General features: G+C 46.1%; 1 protein-coding gene across 1 annotated transcript in view; it reads right to left on the bottom strand.

The window, feature by feature from the left end:
* The window catches only part of LOC144754183 (E3 ubiquitin-protein ligase TRIM39-like), a 123,917-nt gene that overhangs the window by 54,431 nt on the left and 42,771 nt on the right, over nt 1-26,715 (bottom strand). The window contains exons 3-5 of the mRNA XM_078641765.1: nt 25,825-26,055; nt 8,976-8,998; nt 3,079-3,131 (exon numbers count right to left, since the gene is read on the bottom strand). Coding sequence (XP_078497891.1) covers nt 3,079-3,131; nt 8,976-8,998; nt 25,825-26,055 — 307 coding nt within the window. The remainder of the gene's footprint in view (nt 1-3,078; nt 3,132-8,975; nt 8,999-25,824; nt 26,056-26,715) is intronic.

Below are 26,715 nucleotides of genomic sequence, written 5' to 3'. Positions count from 1 at the left end.
GGTGGCACAACCAGTGTTTTAGGCCCTGGTGACCCCTTTAACACCGATAACCATGGGACCCTTGGTACCATGTACTAGGAACTTATAAGGGGGTTTACGCCCTTGCCTATTTTCTTCTATCGTTTTTAGGGATAGAGCACTGGTACTGGGGCCTGGACAGCAGGCTCCAGTGCACTTTCAGACTTATAACCATCAGAATTGGGGGGGAAAGTGTGGGGGTGACAATACAAAAAGGGCACTTTCTTACATAATCACCCCAGCCTCCCTCCAGACGAAAGGTGAAGAGCAACTACCCTAGTCCCTGGTAGTTCTCATCGTCTAGGGGGAAAACCTGGAAAGGCCATCTGCATTGGCATGGTCAGTCCCAGGTTTGTGTTCCATTGTAAAGTCCATAATACCCTGTAGGGAAATGGACCACCATAACAATTTGGGGTTTTTCCTCATCTGAATTAGCCATTAAAGAGGCCTGTGGTTAGTTCGAACCTTGAAGTGAGCATACTGTATTAAACTGCACACTGCACCAGGCAGCAAAGTGTACTAAATAGCCCACTGTAATAGATGGTGCAGTGAACTCGACAGCACGGCTCACTAGCCAGAAGACTGTACTAGACAGCACCATGCTGCTAATCACAGCACAGTCTACAGAACATTGTACTAGAGAGCACACTGGTCTAGACAACAAAGTGTACTAGAGAGTACAGGCACACTGTACTAGACCGCATGCTGAACTAAACTGTGTACAGTACTAGAAAGCACATTGGACTAAACACACTGTACATGACGATACAATGGATACCCTGTACTAGGAGGTACACTGCACTAGATAGCACAAAACATTAGACAGTTTGCTAAACCGAACACTTTAAAGCACACTGTATTAGACAGCAAAAGTCACTTAACGTCAGCATTTTGCACGCTTTACTAGAGGCGACACTCCTGAAGACACTGCACTAGATAAGACCCTTTAGCAACTGACAGACTGTAATATAGGGCACAAAGTACTAGACATACACTGCACTAGGAAGTACCCTGATGACACATGGAACACTGTTCTGAACGATATACGGCACTAGGAAGAACAATGTACTATGTGCCACAGTTTATTAGATGGTACAATGCACTAGAGAGCACATGGAACAAACAAGTAAACTGTACCAGATAGCACAGTACTAGACTGCACCTTTGAACTGATGCTGCTGGTTTTTAACTCTGAGAGTGGACTGAAACCTCCCGACTATACCTCCATGCAGTGCTCTACCCCTTACAAGGAATACGGCTAATTGGTTTACCCACAATTGGCATAAGTTAACATACTTATAAGTCTCTAGTATATGGTACCTAGGGCCTGCAAGCTGTGTCCCTCGTTGATTTCAGCACGTATTTGTACTACAACAAATGACACACAGTAAGGGGTGACTTCCAGCCCGCCACTGCAGGCTGGCAGACCAGTTTTAAACTGCTAACTCTACTTTGCCATTTAATCCAATGGCAAAACCCAAACCGCTTAATATGCATCAGTCACCCCTTAAACATACCTCCTGGGCCCTAAAGGCAGGGAGCATTATATTGAAAAGAAGGGCATGTGTTTGATAACTTTACATGTCCTGGCAGTAAAACCTGGCACTGCAGCTTCTACTGTAGAAAGTCTAGTAGTCCCACTGGCTAACATGGAATTAAACACTGACAACTCAGCAGTCCTTACTTCCAAATGGGACTACTAAAACAAAAGAATTGTTGCATTAATCCAGACTAGTTGCTCAAGTTTAATTTGATGTAACTATTTTACAAATGGAAACTTTAGAAGTTACTGACACACAGGGAACATTTAGAGACACATTATGCATCACTGCCAATACAATTCAAAAACACACAAAAAGCGTATGGTTGGACCAACGCAACACTTTAGATGGGCTCACAATATGCACATCTGTTCCTGAAAAGACAATTTTTTTTAAACAAAACTCCTCACCCATGCGCCCTGCCCTCTACAGTGTTGGGATGCTCCAACTAGACCCGATGCATTTATTGTGTGTTTGGGTAACAAAGTGGCATCTTTCTAAAGTTCAAAGTTTCCTAGTAGCCATTTATGACTGCAAACAGCTGCTATCCCAGAGACAGCCGTATGCCCTCCTGGGGATAGGCGAGGACGACTCTCAGGAGGGAAAACAAAGGACCTGCTGAGGGAAGAGTTGTGACCTCCTCCTGGCAGGATGGCCGGGGGGTGTGAACCTTGAACGGTGGAGTTGGCAAAGGGGGGGCACACCTCCTATTCGCCAAGTTTTCCTGCCTGTCCTCTCACACGAAAGGGGGTGAGGACAGTAAGGAGGCCTGCTCCCTCTGACAAGAGAGGCTGGGGTTGCATTGCAAAGGTGGAAAAGACTTTGAAGCTCCCGTCCACGGATGGCTCTTCCTGACCAGGGGGAGATAGTGTGCACCCTGCCTTTAATTCTAAGGGCTTCTAGAAGGATCCCTTAGATCTCATGCAGCGTCCATGGGTATGAAACATAGGAATGTATGCCATGCCGACTATTCGGGTTTGTCTGCACCAAGACACGCAGGCTGCAGTGGCGGTGTGCATGTGCTTGGTGAGGGGTCCCTTAGGGTGGTACAATTCAAGCTGCAGTCCTTAGGGGCCCTCTTACCACAAGGCCCATGGTATCAGAGTTATCTTTTACTAGGGACTTACATGTGAGCTAAAGGGATGCCAAATGTGGAAACAAGGGTACAGGTTAGAGAAGGAGATCTGGCACAGGGGACAGGGTTGGCAGGGACCCTGTGCATTTTTTGTCGAAACTACAGTATTTTCTAGGCAAAAAGTGGGGGCAAACAATGTCCAAAAGAGGCACTCTCCTACAGCGAAGACTCCACGGTTGGGAGTCTCCATAAGAAAAGTGACTTCTATAACTTATTTTGTTGGTGTTGTCTTGAGCTGAATCATCTAATCATTTGTGTTGTCTTTGATGATATGTCGAAGTTTTATTTTGCTGGCACGTGTGTGCTATATCAAGCATATAACATACCATACTATACCAAGTTTATGAACAGACACATACACAGAATCATGATAATTATTTTTACCTTTATAACTCTTCACCACGGCCTCTGGGCACTGAATCGGCACATTATTACACCTGTAACAACACACAAATCTTTATATTAAAAAGCAATGACCGCGACAGGAACAAAGTAACACCATTCCATATGCCCTAAATTTGAAATAAGATTCAGTTTCAAGAGCAGCGGCTGCGGACTAGAGCTCAGTGGGAGTTACTGTTCATACACAACAGACAAAGCGCCAACCATATCCAAAAGTGCCTTTAAATCTTATACCAGGATGTGGGGTTTCTAAGGCATGCAGATAGTTCAGAGAAACCAGCGTGCTTCATGGGAGGCCATGGAGTGCCAAGGCTTGAGTCTTCTAGACACAATGGTTAGCTCAGCCAGAAGAGGGCTAACTAACAGGTTACCTCTGCTCCTGATGGGTGTATATGGGAAACTTGATAAATACCTTCTTAATTGGGGTCATGTATTCCAGCACGACCCAAGACAACACTGCCACACTCCATTCCTGCCACGGTAAACCTGGTCATCATTCCTCTAGAACCTTGCATGGATTAACACCACCTGTCACTGCAAACTCCATCATCACTGCTCCAGAACACACAATATTTCCTGACAGAAGCCAGGTATCCTACTACAAATTAATCTACAGCCTGAAACCTTGTGCCACCTCAGGAGCCAGGGTTAATTGATCTGAGCCATCTGGATTCAGTCTGCAAGCTGTCTTCCTGACAGGGCTGTAGGGGCTACAATACCTTTACAGACGGTCTCTCGTCCACACATATGCACCCGCCCAATTCCTACCCAGACTACTTTACTGCCTCACACTGCTCCTACCTACCTTACAGTGCCACGCTGCTCCTGCTTTACAGCGTCATATCACGCTGCTCCTAACTTAGTGTCATGCAGATCCTGCCTTACAGCGTCATGCTGCTCTTCTGCCTTACAGTGTCATTGTGCTTCTGCCTTACAGTGTCACTGTGCTTCAGCTTTACAGCGTCACGCCGCTCCTGCCTTACAGCGTCACGCCGCTCCTGCCTTACAGCGTCACGCCGCTCCTGCCTTACAGCGTCACGCCGCTCCTGCCTTACAGCGTCACGCCGCTCCTGCCTTACAGCGTCACGCCGCTCCTGCCTTACAGCGTCACGCCGCTCCTGCCTTACAGCGTCACGCCGCTCCTGCCTTACTGCGTCACCCTGCTCCTGCCTTACTGCGTCACCCCGCTCCTGCCTTACAGCGTCACCCCACTCCTGCCTTACAGCGTCACCCGCTCCTGCCTTACAGCGTCACGCCGCTCCTGCCTTACAGCGTCACCCTGCTCCTGCCTTACTGCGTCACCCCGCTCCTGCCTTACAGCGTCACCCCGCTCCTGCCTTACAGCGTCACCCGCTCCTGCCTTACAGCGTCACCCGCTCCTGCCTTACAGCGTCACCCCGCTCCTGCCTTACAGCGTCACCCGCTCCTGCCTTACAGCGTCACCCCGCTCCTGCCTTACAGCGTCACCCGCTCCTGCCTTACAGCGTCACCCCGAGCGTCACACTGCTCCTGCCTTACAGCGTCACCCTGCTCCTGCCTTACAGCGTCACCCCGCTCCTGCCTTACAGCGTCACCCCGCTCCTGCCTTACAGCGTCACCCCGCTCCTGCCTTACAGCGTCACCCCGAGCGTCACACTGCTCCTGCCTTACAGCGTCACACCGCTCCTGCCTTAGTGTCACACCGCTCCCGCCTCACAGCCTCACATCGCTCCCGCCTCACAGCCTCACATCGCTCCTGCCTCACAGCGTCACACCTCTCCTACCCAGGTATCATGGTGCTCATACCTTACAGTGTCATGCCGCTCCTGCCTTACAGTGTCATCCTCTGCAAAGAGGCGGTCGATATGTGTCTCACCAGGAACATAGCACATCGCCCAATAGAAGGGGCGCCGGCAATGCGGAAGGATGCATCTTGCCACACCAGGCGGCCTCATGGAGGAGGGGGATGAATCTTAATGAGAGTGTAGGTTGTTGTCCAAGCTGCAGCCGAGGCTTCCAGCATTGGGTCATTTTCCAGAGTGGGAAAGACGGTGGGAGGTAGGAGGGCAGAGCATGTTGAGCCTGTGACGTGGCGCTCCAAGGCTACCCACACTGGCATCTTACAGAGCCACACAGATAGATATTAACCATGGACAATTTAAATGGCCAAATAATAAGAGGAGGTGCGGAAGGCGAATACCTCTGGTCACTGTGTCAGCCCAACGCTTCGCTGCTCAGACTCTAGGGCGTCTGTCACTGCAAATATAGGAAGAGGTAGCTGCCTAGATTCCCAGTTGCAGCGCTCGGAGTATCCTCATGGGTGTAGGATCTGCTTACTATGGTTACCCCCACTTTTTGCTGGCGTTTCACTGTTTTTCGACTTTAGTCTGGCTGGGGCCCTGCTAACGAGGACCCCAGCCTACCTGCTTCCTCTCTAAATTGATTGAATATACTTTAAGTACACTGTGTAAGTTGGTGCTTGCACCCCTTCCTAAGATGTACGTTACCTATATCTACCTTTAATCACGGACACATATAAACCTATACGTCACTCCTATGGCAGGCCTTATCAATCCTGAAGGCAGAGTGCTTGGTTTTGTGTGAGAGGGTACCCAAGCATGAGCTGAGCCCATCAGCAGCTTTTGGAATCTATTCTCTGAGGCTGCTCTATGATGCAGCCAGACCATATACTCTTAAGTGCATTATAACCTCACGGTAAATGCTAACTTTGGAATGGCTGCATGGAAACATGTTGGGTTTGGGTCAAACACTTTGGAATCCTACCCCCCACCAGTCCTGGCGACGGGGTAGAATTCCACCCTTCTAGAGGGAGAAGACATGTACACACTTACCTGACCGGTAATAGTTTAAAAGAGCCCCAGCATCACAAAATGGATGCTGCAGCCACAGACATGAGTCTGACCTCCTGCTGCTGGACGAAACTCCGGCAGGGGAGGCTTGGACAATAGGTTTCCTGTCACTGGGAGGTGTAACCACCTCCCAGACAGGCTTTAGTGCATTGGGGCTAGGTGGGTGCATTCATAGAATGTTTTTCATATAGTGCTGGTGTCCCTGTGCATACCCCAGTTCAAACCGGTTGCAGCGGCACTCAGCCCCTGCTCTGGCGCCAAACTGGACAAACTCTTGTTTCTTGGGCTTCCCGGGTTGCTCCAGACGTGCCCTGACTCCCCTCCAAAGGGTGAGTTCCTCAGACCTTGCTGGTCTGGCCAAAGCCAATCTTTGCATTCTGAGTGGGTTGCCGTTGCCAAGGCTTGTTGGGTCAAATCCGGATACCAACACCGCAGCACTCGACATCCGACGTGGGACAGTTCGAATCCAGCTCCTGGTTGTCGTCGACGCCTCCTGGCCCTTGTGGCTGACGAGTCCAGCTTCACCTTCACCTGAAATCACCCGACATCGGTGGGCATCTGCTCATCGCCTTCCTGGTCACTGGGTAGTGACCCAGACTGCTTTCAGGTTCTTCAGATCTCCGATCCAACCCTTGGATCCATTCAGACACTTTCCACTTGGTCGCCTGCAGCACTTTTCCACGGCTCGCCATAGAAAACGACGATGAAACCAGACACGAAAAAACACCTATGCACCCGGCTTCTCTGGGTGAGGTAACTAGAGTACTCCGGTGCTCCCGTGGGTATTGACTCTAGAACTGCCTAGTTCTAAAGGGGGTTGTTCCTAGTCCACGTCTAAGTGTCCCTAATCTTTAAAATTCTAATTGCAACTTTCTCCATAGAAGTCAATGGTTATTCGCGGCTGTGTTTAGACACTGCACGCGTCCCCCGTGGGTCTCCTGTGTCACTACCTTAGGCGGCTCCTGGTTGCCCCAGCGCTTCTACAGGCCCTAGGCCTGGTCTCTATGTCTATCGTGGTTCTTATACCACTTTCTTAGTATATTGTTTATGATTAGTTGTGCTAATTTACTGTGTGCTAAATAAGTCTACTGAATGTACTTTTACCTCTAGCCTCATAAAGAGACTAGCGGGATGTGTTTAGAATAAATACATATATTTTATACATATATACCTGGTGTGGTTCTCCTTTCATTTGGAGATTCACAAGATTATACACTGGTAGAACAAGCTGCTTTACATTCCTTCAAGACTTCAGCCTGCTCTCCACAGCTACCACTAGGATAGCTTTCTATAAAGGTTGTCTTTAAATCTACCATCAATAAGGGTCTTTGGACTGGTGCAAGGTGCCCACTAGAACAGGGGACAGCATATGCCAGGCCAACTTCTCACAATGGGCAACATAGCAAAGATGTGATGGTACCGTGGCGCCACAGTCATCTTCATGGTTTGTATCCGACCCCACAGGGAGAGATTCCAGTGCTCCCATTTCAAAAAACCCATCCGAGTCCATTCTCAAAGTGGTAGGAGGTTGACCTCCACCATCTTACATAGACCGGTGTTTATCTCAATGCCCAGATACTTCGACCGGTGGAACCACCGAACACCGTTAGCCTGTAAACAGGCTCCGGTTTTCTTATCGAGAGGGGTAGGGCCTCGCTTTTGTCCAGTTATCCTAGTGGTAGCTGTGGAGAGCAGGCTGAAGTCTTGAAGAAAGACAAGCCATGTCTTCCCTGGACCGGAATCAAGCATCCTAGGACCGGTTTCTGGCTATCAGCCTTCGTCAGCCAGGATAGCTTGACTCCAGTGGCGTAGTGAGCACGGGACCCACGTCTGGGCATACCCTTCTCACATAGGGTGAACAGCAAAACACACAAGATGATGGACGGAATGTTGCACAATGGTAAATCTGGAATGGCATAGTGAGCAAAAAAAACGATGGATTTAGGCCCAGATCTCTGTATTGGGGTGAATGTATGACACTCTTCTGCATTCTGTCCATCAACTGTTGTTTTTGCATTTGTCACCCCAAGTGGGACGGGTATGCTCAGATGTGAGTCCCATGCTCTCCTTGTCACTGGAATCAAGCTATCCTGGCTGATGAGGGCTGAAAGCACGAAACCGGTCCTAGGATGCTTGTTTCCAGTCCAGGGAGGACCTGGCTTGGCAGTTCGGGCTGGACTGTTCCCATGGGGCACAGGGTCAAGACTGATTTGCATATGGCTGGGTTCAAACTGGAATGGCATGGTGAGCAAAAAAGACAATGGATTTAGGCCCAGATTTCTGTACTGGGGTGAATGTATGACATTGTTCTGCAGTCTGTCCATCAACTGTTGTTTTTTTCATTTGGCACCATAGTTCAGGCCATTTCAGATGCCAGTGGTCAGTCACCCATAGATCTGCTCCCATTGGTTCAATCCAAGTGATGTAATTGCTAAAGTAAATAGCACTCAAAGCTTGCACAAGAGGTTCGTAACATGTGAGCCAGGTAGTGAGTGTGTGTCTTTCATTTCAGCTCCACTGTGAGATGGGAGAGCTTCCGCTAGACTTCACTCCAGATTGTAAGCTGTGCACCTCTTCGGATAGGTGGGAACTTACCTAAGAAGGAGCCTGAATATGGATTTAATGAATTTCCAATGAGGATTGGAAGCACTGAAGGGATGTGTTAATTGTGGTTGAGACATCTTTTTGTGGAACTCTAAATTGAGTATACCTGGTGGATCTTTCCCAGAATACACTTCAGGTTTCCGTGTGATCAAGGCACTTTTCGGAGGACTTCAGGTAGGTTTACAAGATTTGAGGACAGAAGCTCATTTTTGTAGAAATTATTTCAGGGCATAGAGGATTTTTCTGAGGACTCAGAGTGATTTTGGAAAATTTAGAGAGTTGAAGGGAATCAAAAGTATTTTCTGCAGACAAAGTGATTTTATGAAGATCTGACTAACACTTTCTTGAACTCAGAAGTAGAATTTACACACTGCAGCAGCCAGACCTGCTCCTTACACATTGAGGAGGATAATAAACCAGCCTTACCTGCTCAGTGTGCTTCTGACATCCTGCAAAACAGAGAAACAAACGCAGTGAAATCAGTTTCAACAGAAGAAGTTAAAATGTGGCAGTATTTTTGGAGAGAAATACTTAGAATGATCAATAGTTAGGAGACATTGGGAGCTATTCCTGTTGCAGTCTGTAATCATGAGAACTGAGCCATGACACAGCATAGTTTGTAATATTGTGAATGGGCCATGACACAGCACAGTCTGTAATATTGTGAATGGGTCATGACACAGCACCGTCTGTACTATTGTGAACTAAGTCATGACACAGCACAGTCTGTAGTATTGTGAACTGAGCCATGACATAGCACAGTCCGTAGTTTTGTGAACTGAGCCATGACCAGCACAGTCCGTAGTTTTGTGAACTGAGCCATGACACAGCACAGTCCGTAGTTTTGTGAACTGAGGCATGACACAGCACAGTATGTAATATTGCGTACTGAGCCATGGCAAAACTTTCAGACAATATAACAGGGCTTTTCATTGTATAAGGTTTAGTACTCATGCTAATGACATTTCTGTTGTGTGTTTGTTTCATAGTTGCGGCACATTTATTGCACATTAGAGCACGAGCACAACAGTTTAAATAAATAAATATTATAAACGTCCTTTGTGTCTCTTTTCTATTCTATTGTGGGCAGGTACGAGTGTGAGAACGAAGGGGGTGACCTGCCACTTTATGGGAAGAAGTATGGGGGAGCAATACCCCATCAACCAGTTCCGTAGCAGAACGTTCTGGAAGTAGTGGCCACTGATTAAAAGAAAGAAAACAATTACAAATCCAATCCAGAAGAAAAAGAAAACCAAAAAAAGAGTGAACCAAACATATACAAGGCAGGACTAGATAAGTGTGTTCCACCCAGGAAATAAAACATAGATCCTTGCTGACGGAGTCTGCAAAACACTGTCGTTATAACTTTTCTAAATGCAGCATTGTATAAGTAGAGTCTTTCATTATCATCAGTTATTGTTTGCGTGTTAAATTAAATGACAAAAATAAGCTGGCTGAATGCAAATAGCGCCATGGTACACGCTCATTCTTAAGAGTTTGTAGTGTCCAGCTAAACTGCATGATCGATCCAAGCGGACTATGTCCATAATACAATGTTGACATGTCACTAAGGATAATATCATTAACAGATAACACAATGTTACTCAAATTATAAATGCAAGACGGCAACATATTAATACTATTATCGACTACAGCAAGCACTTAATCCAAATTATATCAATTTGTCTTAAATGTGCAGCAGCTACCATTTGAGACAGTTTCCAAATTTCATTATACGTAGCATAAATGAATCTTTTAGAACGTGGAGATATAGGGCCTAATAAGAAATCCAATAAATCTGTATTTTCGGACAGAAGAGAAAGTTGTTTCTTTGCAGAAAGTGTGAAAATGTTCTAACCATTGTTGACACTATTTTCACTGAATTAGAATATCGGAGGCTGGTCGGCTTGACGTAAACCCAACTTTGGAATTAAGAAGACCAGCATGACAACGATTTGTGTCTCCTGGACACAATAATCACCCGTATGGACCTGAAAATGTGGAGTTAAAGGTATCATCTGCACCATGCTATTGAGCTGTTCCTCAGTATAATTTGTCAAGTTATGCCAATTGTCAAAGCGAGCAATAGAGAGAATATCCACGGCATTCATTTCTTAAATATTTGCCAGTCCCAGACATGTAGTCAGCTGGACTGTATCATTCAGAAAAATCATTTGTATTGAAATTAAACATGCTTGGAACGAGGTTTCCGTACCGTGAACTTGCCAAGGTTTGGTTCCCCAGATTGATTTTAATAAAATGTTGTCTTTCGAATAATCATAGCCCTTAAGTACTAATTGATTTACAAACTCAGCAGTGTATTTTAGCTTTGTTTGCATAGCATGTATTTTTTGGGTGGGGTTGGGATTAATATGATGTAGGATCTGAAGTATCATACCCTGAAAAATATGTGAACGTCTCTTGTATGTTTTGGAACTCCCTGTGGAGGGTCAGGCAAGGTTCCATTGTGGATAATTAAACAGTTACGTTGGACGCTGGCCCTGTGCAGACAAGGATGGCCGTAATGGTGGTAACACAACATCTCAGCATAGTTAGCAGAATTAAGAGAACGGTCCTCAAATTCAAAAACATAGCAATAGTCTAACTCAGAAAGCATATAATTTATAGTTTCAACATCCCAATCATCTGAATGCAACCCCGGTACCATCACATCACCCACAGAAACCATGAACACATATAGTATTCTCAGGATATCCGTAGGGCCGAGTATATCCAAAGGAACTTTATCCCAAACAATTCCATCAGTTACTGGAACAGCTGAAAGGTTAACGATGGACAAGTCTCTTTTACTTTATCGGACGAAGAATGGGGGAGCAATACCCCATCAACCAGTTCCGTAGCAGAACGTTCTGGGAAGTAGTGGCCACTGATTAAAAGGAAGAAAACAATTACAAATCCAATCCAGAAGAAAAAGAAAACCAAAAAAAGAGTGAACCAAACATATATCCAAGGCAGGACTAGATAAGTGTGTTCCACCCATGAAATAAAAAACATAGATCCTTGCTGACGGAGTGTGCAAAACACTGTCTTAAGAAAAATCATCCTGCTCCCTAAGGCATCCAGAAGCACTTCGTTGAAATGCAGGATGCGCCGGTTCAGGAACAGTGTTGGAAAAATCCAAAAGAGGTGGATCCGTATAAACTGGGTCAGGTGGAGAAGACGTAGCAGAAATAACAGTATACACTTTAGTTGCGTTAGTGAGGATAGACTCATCTTTCCCCCTCCCCCGCCGAGGAGGAACAGCATTGGTGGTGCTCTCTGTGTAACGGTAAGAATATTCTGTGATCTACTATGCTGAATTGACCACATGGTGTAACTTGACATGTTAATTGGAGACAAACCGTGTGTCTTTAGAACCAGGAAGAGGTGGCAGGATAACAGTCCTTGTGCCTTGGACACCCAGGACAGGAACCGGTGCTTGGTAAGAGGATCCACATTCTTTCTTTATCACCATCCTGTCATGTAGAAGATCTCCTATTTTGGGGATCCAGCCAGAAACTTCAGGTTTCACATTGGCACTCAAAGAAGGAGACACGCCCAAAGGGTTGCTTGACTGGGTGTCACAGAACGTTTGTAGATCCTGCAAGACAGCACAATGAATATCTATGTCAAAAGGTTGCAGTAGCTGCTCCAATGTCTGGCCCGTCAAGGTCAGGAACCAACATCTTGATGGCAAAAAGTACATTGTCTGGGGTCCACCCACCCAGAGATCTTTTAGGGAGGTTATTTAGAGCCCTTTAAACCCCATACAGGTGTTCGATCCAACTACACCCAGTCCCTAATAATCTAGCCGTTAAGTACTGTTTTAAGTCATGGTTCATCCTCTCCACAACAGAATTGCCCACAGGCATATATAGAGAGGAATAATTCACCTGTGCACCCAGGGATACCAAAAATCCTGGTACGCTTTTGATGCGAAAGTCAGGCCCTTGTCCAAGTGGAATGCACGGCATGCATTTGTCCCAATAAAGACTTCCAAGTCTTAAATAACCGTTCCATCTTCAACTGAACGCTGTGGTCAAACCCAGAGGAATCTAGAGCATGAACTGACTGCAACCAAAATAAATTTGAACACAGTGTCTGAAAATAGTGGACCATAGTGATCCAAATAAATGAAACGAAAAGGCTTGTCGGAAATAAACAAATATGTTTCTGGCGACCGGGCCACCGTTGAAACTTTTATTTGTAGATAAATGACACAACACAGGATATATTTTTTGGCCTGTTGATATAAACCGTGACACCAATACCGTTACTGTAGAAGCAAAATTGTGGCTGCCACATCAGCAAGTGCTGATGAAACCCCTTTCTGGGCAGCCTGCACCAATGCAGTTCGGCGGTCTTGATTGGGTATCACCATGCCCCAGAATAGTTCCAAAAGGAATATTTTTGTCATTTAAATGATAAGAACATTTGGAGGGAAAACCCTTAGGAAAAGGAGTGCAGTCTTTATTTGCATTAACGGCAGCCAAGATGTCACTATTGTTAGAAAAGGAGGTCTCTAATTGGCAATGGTATACACCGTTGTCCAAATAGGAACCCTTGCTTCTAGTCAGGGAAAGGGGGATACAATCCTAAATAACCCCTGCTCACCCCCTTGGTAGCTTGGCACGAGCAGACAGGCTTATCTCAGAGGCAGTGTGTAAAGCATTTGTGAACACATACAGTAATACAGTGAAAACACTACAAATGGACACCACACCAGTTTAGAAAAATAAGTAATCTTTACTAGACTTAACACAAGACCAGAGACAAAAAATTCCACAATACTGTAATAAAAATATGACTTTCAAATGGTAGAAATAGCTTAGTTCAATGTAGATGGTAAAAGCAACACTTTACTCTCAAAGTACCTTGGATGCGTCACGCAAAACAAACAAAAGGGTCGCAGGGATGTGTCGGTTCCTTGCTTCGGGGTAGGATGATGCGTTGGTTCCTTACTGCAGCACAGGGGAGGTGATTTGTCCGTTCCTTACCAGAGAGAAGGTGATGCGTTTCAGTTACGATGCGACAAGATGCCGCCTCGATGCAATGCAACGATCCCATGCGATGCGACAAAATGGTGTCTTTGCTGCGATGCGACAACGTGGGTGCAATGTGTGCACGCCCAACGGTGAAATCTATGAAATATGGAGCTGCGACAGGCCCTGCGACACGCTCCTCCAGTGATACGACGGTGACCTCTGCGGCGTCGGCATGCTTCTTCGGTGATGTGACCAACTGCTTTGGCGGCACGCTTCTCCTCGTTGCATCGTGCTTCCAGCTCCCAACAACAAACAGTCTCTAGAGGTCCCAAACAGCTGCAGGCACCTCTCTGTAGGTTAGAATTCCCAGCAAGGAGATTCAGGGGGAGCTGGTGGTGGAGTCTTTGTGTCCCTGAGACTTCAGACAGGAGGCAAACTTAGTTCAAGCCCTTGGAGATCTTCCTCAAGATGACAAAGCAAACAACAAAGTCCTTTTCTCCTTTCCTTAGCAACAAGTAACCACTGCAGGCCTGCCCCAGACAGCAAACAGCATGGGGGCAGTAACCCTCCTTCAGCTTCTCCGGTTTCTTCTCCTCGGCAAAGGTTCCTCTTGATTTCCCAGAAGTGATCTAAAGTTCTGGGTCCCCCTTTTTATACACACAAATTGTTTGTCTCTGAAGGTAGAGAGTGCCTGTACCTAGTCCAAACCAGTTCTGTCCTCCTCTGTGCAGCTTTCTGGCAGGAGGTGGAGACAGCATGGTTTGAGAGCAGACCTGGTCCAGGTAGCTGAAAGGAAATCTCCTCCCCCTACTCTAAATTCTATGAGGGCTGAGTCAGTGAAAGGAAATCTCCACTCCCCACTCTATTCAATGGTGGTCCTATTCAGCCCAGCCCTGGCCCATCAGACTGCTGGTGCCAAGGCCCTCTCCAGCCTCCTGTCACTCACAACCCAGACATGGAATACACAAACCTAGCAGGGGCATGCTGGATGGTTAGGCAAGAAAATACCTACTTTCTAAAAGTGATATTTTCAAACACAGAATGTAAAAATCACCTTCACTATAAAACGTATTTTAACATAGTGAGTTTAGGCATACAAAACTCGAATTTCCACCTAGTTCCCTGAGTCAGTTAGGATAATCCGATGTTTCATCCGTCCATCATAATTTCAATAACAACTGGACACGCGGCCAAGTATTGCAGTTTAGAACCTACGGCAGGTTGAACTGAACCATAAATGTAAATAATACATTGATACTAATCAAGAGGCAGTACCATAGAAGGCCTGGGATAAACCTATTCATACTGCAAAAATTCTTGCTGGTAAGGAAGGGTCAAAGATGACGTCTACATCAACCGCTGATAACGATGTCTCCCACTGTATCCATCTAGGGTGCAGGTCTTCAGCATTTAGAACTCTTGCTTTAGTGACAGCCTCTAAGGTCGGTACAGGAGTAACGACAATAATGTGTTTGCCTTGAGCAAATGGCTTTTCTTTAAGGATCGCCATCTGCACCCTAGGGGTGACTAATATGTAGAAAAGGGAAGTTTTAGAGACTGGCAAGTGGGTGCACTTGCCAAGTCTACATGGCAGTCCCAGACTGCACACAGGCGTTGCAGTGGTAGGCCTGAGCCACATTTTACAAACTGCTTGCGTGGGAGATACAATCAGTGCTGCAAGCCCACCAGCAGCATTTGATTTACAGGCCGTGGGCATACATGGTGACTGTACTAAGGTCTGACAAGTAAATCAAATAACCAATCAAGGAATCACACGTCCATTACATCATTTTACAGTAGGGAGCACTTGCACTTTGGCACTGATCAGCAGTGGCAAAGTGCCCAAAGCATCTAGACCAACAAAAATAGATGAGGCAACAGCAAAATGTGGAAGGGAGACTCAAGCCAATGGTGCAAAGTCTGACAACTATCTATTCGTGTTTAAGAGTGTGTAATTGCTGCAACAGTACCTGTGGCGACTGAAGATTTGGCAGCTTCATCAGCCCAGGAATTCTATATAACGTGTGCTCCCACAGGCCAATGATTCAACGTATGAATTACACGAGTCTGTGGCAACCTGCTTTTAAGGTCTGCCACCCTAACCCAAAGTGTCATATGCTTGATTGTGTTACCTTTAGAGTATTTCAATCCATTTAGTTGCCAATATTGTACATTATCAGGCTCTCAAATCAATCAACAAAAGACTGAGATAATGTGCTGGAACACACAGTGTAATGACCCCTTGGAAAAACACCAAATACGATACTTAGGGATCCTAATTGTGCGTGAGATTAAGAAGATTACTCAAATAAACTTTAATAAAATTCAATCAGAGGCCAAAAAACTGCTTAATGCATGGAGATGTCTCCCTCGATCATGTATAGGACGCTCTAACCTGGTCAAGATGATGATCTTGCCCAAATTCACATACTTGTTTAACTCGATACCATTAGCGTTTAAAAAAGATTTGATTGCTAAAATGCAGGGTGAAATCATTAGCTTTATTTGGGCCTCCAAGGGAGCTAGAATCTCATGGAAGAAGCTAAGAAGGAAACAGGAACATGGACGGAAATCCAGCCCAGACTAATTCCAGTACTATAGGGCGTTCCACTTTAAGAACATTAGAGTACTCTTTAAAAAATTCAATTTTTTCCAATCTTTATATAAATTTGGCCACATGAAATTCTTCAAGAAGATTACATTAAAAATTTTGGGAGCAGCCATTAGATTGTGGGTTCAGATAAGACATCTGTGGAAGATTCCCTACTATTATCACAACGCCCCCATCTGGGATTCGCCTGGTACGCCTGAATTTTTAAAGGATGTACTATCAGTCCCGCTAAGAGAAAACGGAATAGTGGAATGGGGACAAATATTAAGTGGACCCAATATTACTGACTGGGATCGACCAGTAGACCTAACAAACAGGGGTTTTTCTGAATTCAAGTGCTATCAGTTAATAAGCTGGGCTAGATCCCTAGGAAAAGACGGGACGAGAAATACAGTACTAGAGGCGAAGCTCCTAGGGACATTTGAGAAGAAAGAAGTAGCCTATTGGTACTGGGCGCTTAATCGATGAAGGACGAGAAGAATTCACCTTAAATTCACATTACCTAATGAGATATAGGGGAAGGCGCTGCCATCGCAGGATTATCAACGTTATGGCAAGTATCTGCGGCTGCATGTGGTGATGTTATCAAATCTGAGCCTCTGAAAAAGAACTTCTTATTTACTCTGCACAGAGCATATTGGACACCTAAGAGGTTGTCGAAAATTAACAAAGGGAGAGTAAGAAGCTGCTCTAAATGCAGAGAAGAGAGCTGATATCCACATGTTTTGGCAGTGCCCGCACCTCCAGACCTACTGGGAGAATGTAGGTAAGATCCTTTCTGATGTCCTCCATCAAGAAATAGTTAAGCGCCCAATTGATAATATTTGGGGTGAAATTAGACGATAGTGGGGGACCAAGTCTTAACAAAAGACAAAGGAATCTGTTATTTCTGCTGGTTTTAGCTGCCAGACGTGAGATCTGTATAAAGTGGGTTAATTCCCTCCCCTACAGTAGAAGAATGGCAGAATTCAATTATTAGATTAAATCTAATGGATAGGACTGGGCCACAAAGCAAAAGATTAGAGTTTTGGAATAACTGGGAACAGTACTGGGCAGAGAGATTGTAACAAAACATGATTCGGCGACCCTTTGAAGTCCAATGATTAAGCGCAATAATAGTTTTGGGTATCGGTTACAGAGTTTCCACCTATGAAATGAGTGGCCAAGCTGCGGAAGAGATGCTTAGCAGGCCGTTAGGATACCCCCACGTAGGATATAGAATGATCCAAGTGCCGGGGAAGGGCCATGGAAGGTACAGACCAACAAGAGACTAAAAAAAAAAAGAAAAAATAACTGTACACAATAATACAGAATACTAAATCACATACGATTAGTGTGGGGAAGTCACGATCCGTATGTTCAAGTGCAGGATGTAAAGCCTTCAGTTCATCCAACTGCGCAGTGCAGTCACCCAATGACTGCATGCGAGTTGTTGGAGTACGAAACTCTCCGTCCATCATAATTTCAATAACAACTGGACACGCGGCCAAGTATTGCAGTTTAGAACCTATGGCAGGTTGGACTGAACCATAAATGTAAATAATACATTGATACTAATCGAGAGGCAGTACAGTAGAAGGCCTGGGATAAACCTATTCATACTGCAAAAATTCTTGTTGGTAAAGAAGGGTCAAAGATGACGTCTACATCAACAGCTGGTAACGATGTCTCCCACTGTATCCATCTAGGGTGCAGGTCTTCAGCATTTAGAATTCTTGCTTTAGTGACAGCCTCTAAGGCCGGCACAGGAGTAACGACAATAATGTGTTTGCCTTGAGCAAATGGCTGTTCTTTAAGGATCGCCATCTGCACAGCAGTTAGTATTTTCTCAGTGGAGCAGAACACATTGTCGCATTGGAATATAAGCGCAATTTATATGCAATCAGCACTGTTTCACCCTCATTTCTGGTGATACAGGTAAATCTAACTACCTATAATAACTAGGTTGGTGGTATTGACACGTGTATGTAAGTGGCGTGTTTCAAGCAAGTGTTTGTGTGTTCTGATGTCCAACGTGTAGTGGAAAAATCACTGTGTATTAAGTGGTTTAATGATTGGGCATATTCAGGAATGTATGTTCTGCCAACATTTTAAAACCCAAGCAGAGTGTGTAATTATTTCATGTATTTGGAGACTGCAGTTGTGCACACTTCTCCAAAAAATGAGTGGCAAGACGTTTTCCCCTCAAGAGTGAGTTCATATCCTAGGAAAAGGACACTTAGAAAAAGCAATATTTGACTTTCTTTTTAGCGCAGCTACTTTTTAGTGTCCCGGCGCTACAGGTACAATAGACCCCTGGTTTTGCCACTAGAGGGACAAAGTCTAAAAGGCATCAATCATATGCCACGTGTTCAGGCTACGTTTAAAAGAGCTGACAACCCTGGTCGCACATAGATGCAAGAGAAGGGCATTCCAACTTGCAGCACCTAGCGCAGAGAAGGCAGTGCCTCCCCAACTCTTCCACCTCGTCTTAGGCACAACAGCCAGGAATGCATAAGCTGAATGAAGGGCTCTGGAAAATGATACTTGGGGGGGGCAGGGGTGGAGCAATCTATTGGATGGATATTTAGGGCCTAAACCATAGAAACCTCTATGGGCAAGCACCAGTCTCTTAAACTTCACTCTCGCCCATTATGGGAAGCCACTGTAACTCCTTAAGATGGCGCTGAACAGAAAAGTTTCTAAGAACGTGGAGCAGTAGCCTGGCTGCAGAAGTCTGCACTAACTGGAGTCTCTTAAGTTGGTTGGTACAGGGAATGCCCCAGTATAATGCATTAGCACAGTCCAGCCGAGATGGTATGAAGGCATGGACTACCATCTTCTGACAAGGAGCCGGAAGAAGGAACAAAAACATCCTCAAAAACTGGAGAAGGCCAAAGCAGATCCCAACTGTGCTCTCTACTTGTGGTTTAAAAGACAGGTTACTATCGAACTTCAATTCCAGGCTCTTAACCACCATGGTTAGAGTTGAAGGAGAGGGAGCAGAGCTAGGTCAAACCGCAACACCCCACAAGAGTCGAGGGGGGGGGGGGGGAGGGCAAAAACCAGTACCTCTATTTTACTTGTATTAAACTGGAGGTTACTCTGGTATATCCAATGAAGCACTGCTGACAGACACGCTATAAATCTGCATTGGGCACCAGCGATGTTCCCGCCCCAAGTTAGAATTATCTGCATTCCGTCAAAGTAACTGCTGATCTGCACTCCAAAGGATTCCACCAGGGTTGCCAAAGGGGACATATAGACATTGAACACTGTCTGACTCAAGGCAGAGCACTGGGGAACCCCAAACTCAAAGGACTTAGAGTCTGATGCAAATGGCGTCTGAAGTTTAACTTAGTTACAAATTCAGTAAATCCCAATATAATGCCACCTATCCTGGCCAAGTGGGATTTTAATTCATCATCGGTTAGGTAAATATCATCTACATAGGGCAGGGAACCGGGGTCAATAATCCTGAAAAATTGACATAATGCATGCAGCAAATAAGCCAAGGTTATTTTTATAGCCCATAGGAATTTGTGCGTAGCACATTTAAAACCCAGTGCGCTAAATGCGGTTCAATCCCAGCGTTCAATAGCCAGATTATGGCTGAAAAAACATTGTAAATATCTAAGGTGGTTTTATATTTTTTGGGACCAAATTATTGCGGAGGGCTGTACTGTGCATGTTTTGTGCTGCAAATGTGTGTGTGTGACAATTTAAATGTCTATAGTATAAGACAAAGTGATAGGAACAACCCGGTTTAAAACAGGAAAAAGAGGGTTGTTCATCTGAGAGACACAGGGTTCAATTACTCCCTAGTACTCCAATTGGAAAAGTATTTCCTTGACGGGTGCTTTAGCATCCCGTTTAATAGGATATTGTGGTTGGACCGCAAAGGTGTAATATGATAAGGAGACTCCTTATCCTAGCCTACATGATTGCAATAAAGTGCAGGGACTAGGGCAAGAGCCCAATCTGCTGCACAGGCTTGGTTGACTTCTTCTGGGACAAGAAAGACAGAAGTATCACATCTTCACCTTTGGGTGAAGAGCATAGAAACAGAAGCGGCCAAATCGACCTCCGCCAAGATGTCATAAGATAAAGTAACATGTTCCCAGAAGTCACTTCAATGGGGCGTTGAACATCAAATTTAATATGGATTTTTAAATCATATAACCCATCTTGAGGGGTTATGTGTCTATCCGCAGTTTTGGCTGTAACAAAAGTATAATTTGCCCTCGCTACCAGAACCTCCCGGAGATTCCGGCGTACTATGGTGACTTCTCCCACACTGTCGAGGAGAGTCTCCACCCAACTCTTGTCCAGGACGAGGGGGTGGGTGGGAGGCAGGGGGAGGTCAGCAGATCTGTTTAGCCGAAGAGCCAGGTCTTGTGAGTCTTCCTGAAGGTGTTTCGGAAGGGGGCGTGTCCGATGTCTGCTGGGAGCTCTTTCCATGTCTTGGCCGCAATGTGGGAGAAACATCTTCCACCTGCTCTGGCTCTGTGGATGTGCGGGTTTTCAGCAAGTGCGAGGTTGGAAGATCTGAGGTTCCTTTTGGGTATGGTGAAGTTGATTCTGTCATTAAGGTATTTGGGCCTGGGGTTGTGCAGGTATTTGTAGGCGTGAGTGAGGATTTTGAAGGGGACTCTTTTCTCCAAAGGGAGCCAGTGGGGTCTTCGTAGGTTGTGCCGGGGGATGCCGATGACGAGTCTGGCGGCGGTGTTCTGTATCGTCTGGAGTAGGGACTTGTTTATGCCGGCATAGAGCGCATTTCTATAGTCCAGCCTGCTGGAGATGGGTGCATGGGTGACTGTCTTCCTTGGCGCAGGGGGGATCCACTTGAAAGTCTAGCAGAGGATGTTGAAGAAAGTGGAGGTGACGGCGTTGCCCTGTTGGTTCATGGTGATTGATTAGTCGAGTACGATGCCATGGTTTTTGGTGTGGTTCGAGGTGGGGGGGGGGGTTGGGGGGGGGGGGGGGAAATAAATAAAAAAAATCGGTGGGCTTCCAAGGGCGGTCGGCCACCAGGTGTTTTCCCATGCGTAGGGGGTGTTTCCAAGGACGAGGATTTCGGTCTTCTCGGTGTTGAGAATTAGGCAGCTGTTGGTCATCCAGACTGCGACGTCCTGCATCCCTTTCTGGAAGCTGAGTCTGGCGGTGGTGGGTTCTTTTGTGAGGGAGAGGATGAGCTGCGTGTCGTCAGCGTACGATACGATGTTGAGACTGTGTTGTCAGGCGATGACGGCTAGGGGGGCCGTGTAGACGTTGAAGAGGGTCTGGCTCAGTGATGACCCCTGTGGGACTCCGCATGTGATTTGTGGGATCAGGGAGGAAGGGTGGCAGTCGGATTCGTTGGCTTCTTCCAGTGAGGAATGATCGGATGCAGTCTAGGGCTGCTCCTTGTATGCCGGCGGCGTGTAGTCTGGCGACGAGTGTGCGGTGGGAGACTGCGTCAAAGGCTGCGCTGCTGATAGGTTGAGTAGATGAGGGCTGCGGAGCGGCCTTGGTCCAGGAGGGTGCGGATGTCGTCTGTGGCAGCGAATTGGGCGGTCTCGTGGTGTGGTTGTTTCGGAATCCGGATTGGGACGGGTCGAGGACGGCGTGGTCTTCGATTAATCGTGTCAGTTCCCTGTTGACTGTTCTCTCTGCAACTTTGGCCGCGAAGGGGAGGAGGGAGATAGGCCAGTAGTTCTGACTTCTGCGCGTTTCCAGTCGTCTGGGAAGGTGCCCGTTTCGAAGGTGGTGGGCCAGCTTCCGACTTGCTAATAGTGCCTCACTTGCCCGCCCAACCTTTCCTGAGAGACAAGTCGTAGGAAGCTGTTGCAGTAACCCCTCCGCTTTTTCCCGGACTATTGATGCACTTTGACATGATTTGCCCTGGGTCCCTGCCAATCAGGTTCCCAGGGCCTGTGTTCTTTCCCAAAACTGTACATTGTACCCCCACAATTGGCACCTCTCTGGCCACATATCAGTCCCTTGTAAAATGTACCATGGATACCAAGGGCACGGTGGCAAGGGAAGGCCTCTTAGGGCTGCAGCACTAATTGTGCCAGAGGCCTTGAACCTTGTACACACTCACTGCCATTGCAGACTGCGTTTTTTGGTGCAAAGCAAAGTAAAGAGTCGACATGGCACACATCCCTGTGTACCATGCCTACAACCCACTGCCCTGACATAGGTCAGCCACCCCTCTAGCTGGGTGCATTATACAAGTGGTGAGGGTACAGGTGCATGAGCCCTGCCCCCCGTGTCTAGACCAATTCTTAGACATTGTAAGTGCTGTAATGCCATTAAGAGTATATGGCGCTGGGAGTTTGTCATTACAAACTCCACAACACCATAATGGCTTTAATGAAAACTGGGAAGTTTGGTATAAAACTTCTCAGCACATTAAACCCACAGTGAGGCTAGTGTGGGATTTAATGAAAAATGCACTCTGAGGGCATCCTAGAGATGCCCCCTGAAAAATGACCAGCCTCTGGTGGGTTCTCTGACTGGTACACACCAGCCTAGCACCACGAGACACGTTTCCAGACCCCTGGGGTGGGACCCTATGCTCCTTCAGCCCAGAAACAAAGCCTTTCCTGGGCATAGGTGTTCACGCCTCCCCCAGGCCAGGAAAAGTCACCTGTGGCAGGGGAACTTCATAGGCATGGCTGCCTTTGTAACACGACCCGCAGCCTCTCCTGCTATCAGGAGCAGGCCTCCTTCCGGTCTACCCTCCTGGTCTGTGGGAAGACAGCGGGAAAAATTAGTACAGCCCAGAAGGTGTGCCCACCTCTGCCAACCCACCCCTCAGGTGGGGGAAGACAGGTGAAGCCGACTCTTCAGTGCCCGCCATCTTGCAGATGGCAGGCTCCCGACATTCAGGACTAGGGATTGTGCTCACTCCCACACGTGGGGTGAGCACACCAAGGGTGTAGTCACCCTGAGGTCAGTAGCCTATTGGCTACTGACCTCGAGACCCCTAAAACGTCCCCTAAATACAGTATTTAGGGGCAGCCCTGAACCAAGAAGACCGATTCCTGCAGCCAAATCATAAGAAGGATGGAAGAAGACGCCCAGCAGAGTAGACTGCAGAAAAGAACTGACTTGGCCTCAGCCCTACCGGCCAGTCTGCAGTTTCCAGAGAATCCCGCGCCAAAAGTCGACCTGTCCAGCAGCCATCGACCTCCAAGATCCTGGGAGGACTGACTGCCTTCAACCAAGACCGGATCTCCTATGAACAGCTCTGTTCAAAATAAACCCCAAAGACAGACTCTGAGCCTGCTAAGGACGAAGTAACTCAATGCCTGGAACCACCACTGCACCCATGGCACGAATCTAAGTGGCCCACCTGTCCCAACGAGGTCCTCCAGCATTCCAGAGTCCGAGTCCACTGGTGGTTGACCCCTCCAGGACACCCAACCCGGTGTTGAGTTTTTTCTTTCTAATTGGCACGTGACTGTTCACCTGAAAAGAGTGGGAGGGGTTAGAAATGAGGAATCAGGTTTGAATATTGGGCGTGAAAGTAACTATGCTTGAAGATGCTCCAGAACATTTGAAGAAATAGGAGTATGTTTAAGCACAGGGATTGAGAGAGATTATGTCACGGTAAGCGCGTTTAATATTTGTGAGCAAGAGAAGTTTAAGAACGGTTTTATAGTGGCAGATGGGTAAAGTGAATCATAAAAAGTGAATGTTTTACTTCAGAGATACGTGATGCTTTTCAGAACAATGGGTGGTTTAATAAAAATCAATGGGGGAACAATATGCCTTTAGGCGACTATCAAAATTTATGGAATTGTGTCACTTAGCATGCAGTTTATGTAACTAAGGTTAGATTTTTTATTAAGAAATGAATAAGTGTAAGCATGTTTTTCACATTACGATCAGCTGTATAATATTTAGGTTGATGGTTTGTTTATGGATTTTTCATAGATACCCCAGACGAAGGGAAAGTGTCCCGAAATGCATTGGGTGAATGGCTAATAAAGTCGTGACATGAGGAAACAGCTCCTGTTTGTGGATATTCTTGAAATACGCAATGGAAATGGGTATAATAAAATCGATGAGAAATGGAGAAAACAGGAGAAAAATTAAGAGTGGTCAAACAAATGGATGAAACTTAAGATTAGAAGCATGAAATGGATTTATTGGATTAATTGTTAATGGCTAAGGCTGTGCATCTGGAGTGGGATCTACCAAGGCCCCCGTGTGTTTGTTTATATTGCAATGCGCAGTTGGGCGGAGCGCGGATCCTGTTTGCACGCCTACATATGGTTAAAAACAGTAAAGCATGGTTAAATAAGGAGTACATGGAGTGCATCTCACCACTACTTATGTTCAAAGTGTGATATCTAGGCATATTACACAGAGTAGAAAAAGTAATCAAAAGTAATCGGACAGTAATTTCAATTGTATTCAAAGCATTTACAAACCTGTAACAGTCCTATTCATTCAGCTTGCTTGGATTGTTCAACCAGCCTTGAAAGGTACCATTTACACTTACCTGTGCCAGGCCTGCTTGGTTATAGAAAATAAATATAACCAAAACATATTTTTATACAAACAAAATTGGTCTGAGTTCAGTCTTTGAGCGTGTAACACCATGTGCTGCCAGAGTGTGTACACTAAATGCTTAACACTACCCTTACTCCTCACCTACACTACCACAAATAGAGAGTAAGGTGCGATCTACTTTTACCTCTGCCTACCTTTGGGGTTCCACTGGACTCTTTGTATATACTACACCAAAATGAGGTATGGTGTGCAGAGTCCGCTTCCTACACAAGTGATTTGGCACCCCGGAACACAACACTCCCGACCCTCTCAGACATTGCGGTGACAGTTCACTTCCTTTAATTCTCGCACTCGTACCGGTCCACAATAGAATTGAAAAGCGACACGAAGGAAGTTTAGAATATTCATTTAAGCTGTTGTGCTCTAAAATGCAATAAATGTGCCATGACTATGAAACAAACATAAAATAGAAATGTCATTAGAATGATTACTAAACCAAATACAATGAAAAGGTGTGTCATAATATCTGACAGTTTTGCCTATATCTCACCCCCGATACCCCCCACACTACAAAGCGGAGTGATTATAGATTTCTGTGCTCAGTGGCGGACCCCATACCCTAGCATACATAGACGGTTGTTCTTCATCCCAGGCAGTGCAGTCTCATCCCAGGACCTGTTCTTGTGTCTGTGTTTTCAACCCCATGTCCCGAGTTATATAATAAATCCTGCATGTGCTAGAAACAACTGGATTTCTCTGTTATGTCTAGGTAATAGGGTCTAGCCACAGACACTGATAATGAGGGTTTTTGTTTGACTGTTAGTCACCACGGGCTCAGCATTCCAAAGTGAGGGACAAACCACTGGAACAGATTGAGGGGGATACAGCTGTGCTTAAGGTCAACATTACTCATATAACATGGGAGGCAAATATAACAATGGGTTATTGACATGTATGCAACACTCTGGGTAGTCACTGCAAATTCCCCGGTTGTATATTGCATGGAGATCACAGGACACAAGGGGGCAGTGTAAATCACGCCCCTCTGCATGTTGTGATCAGGTGTCAGAGTGCATGGGGTCACTGTGCATTGACTGTCAGTAGATCATGTGTGTTACCCTTACACACTGAACGCTGCACACAAAGTAGAAATATTCCTTCTCATCCTTGAATTTATCAAAAAACATCTCACCTTCAGGAGTTCCCACGCTGGCTCCTCACACTGGTTTTCTATCTCCGTTATCAGGGCATTGAGTGATGTGATTTGATTGGACAATTTGGTGATATTTGCATTTTCTACCATGGTGATTTTCTTCTTCATCTCTTGTAGTCTCCTGTGCAGTCTTTGCTCGTTCTCTTTCAGCAGCTGCCGCAGTTTTTCAAACTCAGAGTCAATTTTCCGCTTCTCAGTTGTTAACTTGTCCTGTCAGAAGCAAAGAAAAGCTGGTTAGATATTATGAAGCCTCTTACAAGCAATGTATCCTTAGGGCGAGAGTCTTGAAGGGGAGGACTCAGGTTCTTTCAAATATCAGAACACTAATATGGTTTTTCACATCTTTGAACAACAGTCTCCTTAAGTACCTTCCCTTCTGCCATATCACGTCCTTCTCAAGCTCCTGTGCTCTCCCCACAGACACCTCACAAACCACAGAGAGGTCAGAAGTTGTAAAGCTGCAAGGAAGTTTGATCCATGGAGAAAGTACAACGGAGAGATCCCACTGCAGCATGAGACAGTCAAAGACCCAGAGTCAGACTGAGTGGACAGACTGGCTGAATTCAAGTATGAGTGAGTGTGACTGACACGTGAGCATGTACATGAGGTGGAGCCAGGAAGTTTCAGCACTTGGGATGGAAGACAACTGAAGCCGCTGCTAAAGGAACGGGTATAACATGCATGCACGCCAATGCCATCAAAGCCATAACTCCACCAAAGAGGCAGAGAGAAATCTGCACTCTGAGCAGTTTGTCCGCATGAACTCCTTGAGACAAAAGTGACTGAATTGATACTCATATGAGCTGGTTGGATGATCTATAGAGCCAACTGCACCAGTACTTAAATAAGGCAGTTGTGACATCCATGGAC

Source organism: Lissotriton helveticus, chromosome 5_1, assembly GCF_964261635.1.
Source record: "Lissotriton helveticus chromosome 5_1, aLisHel1.1, whole genome shotgun sequence".
In the NCBI taxonomy this organism is placed as follows: Eukaryota; Metazoa; Chordata; class Amphibia; order Caudata; family Salamandridae; genus Lissotriton; species Lissotriton helveticus.
Note: the sequence above shows the minus strand (reverse complement) of the source record. Positions and strands in the feature narration are given on the sequence as shown.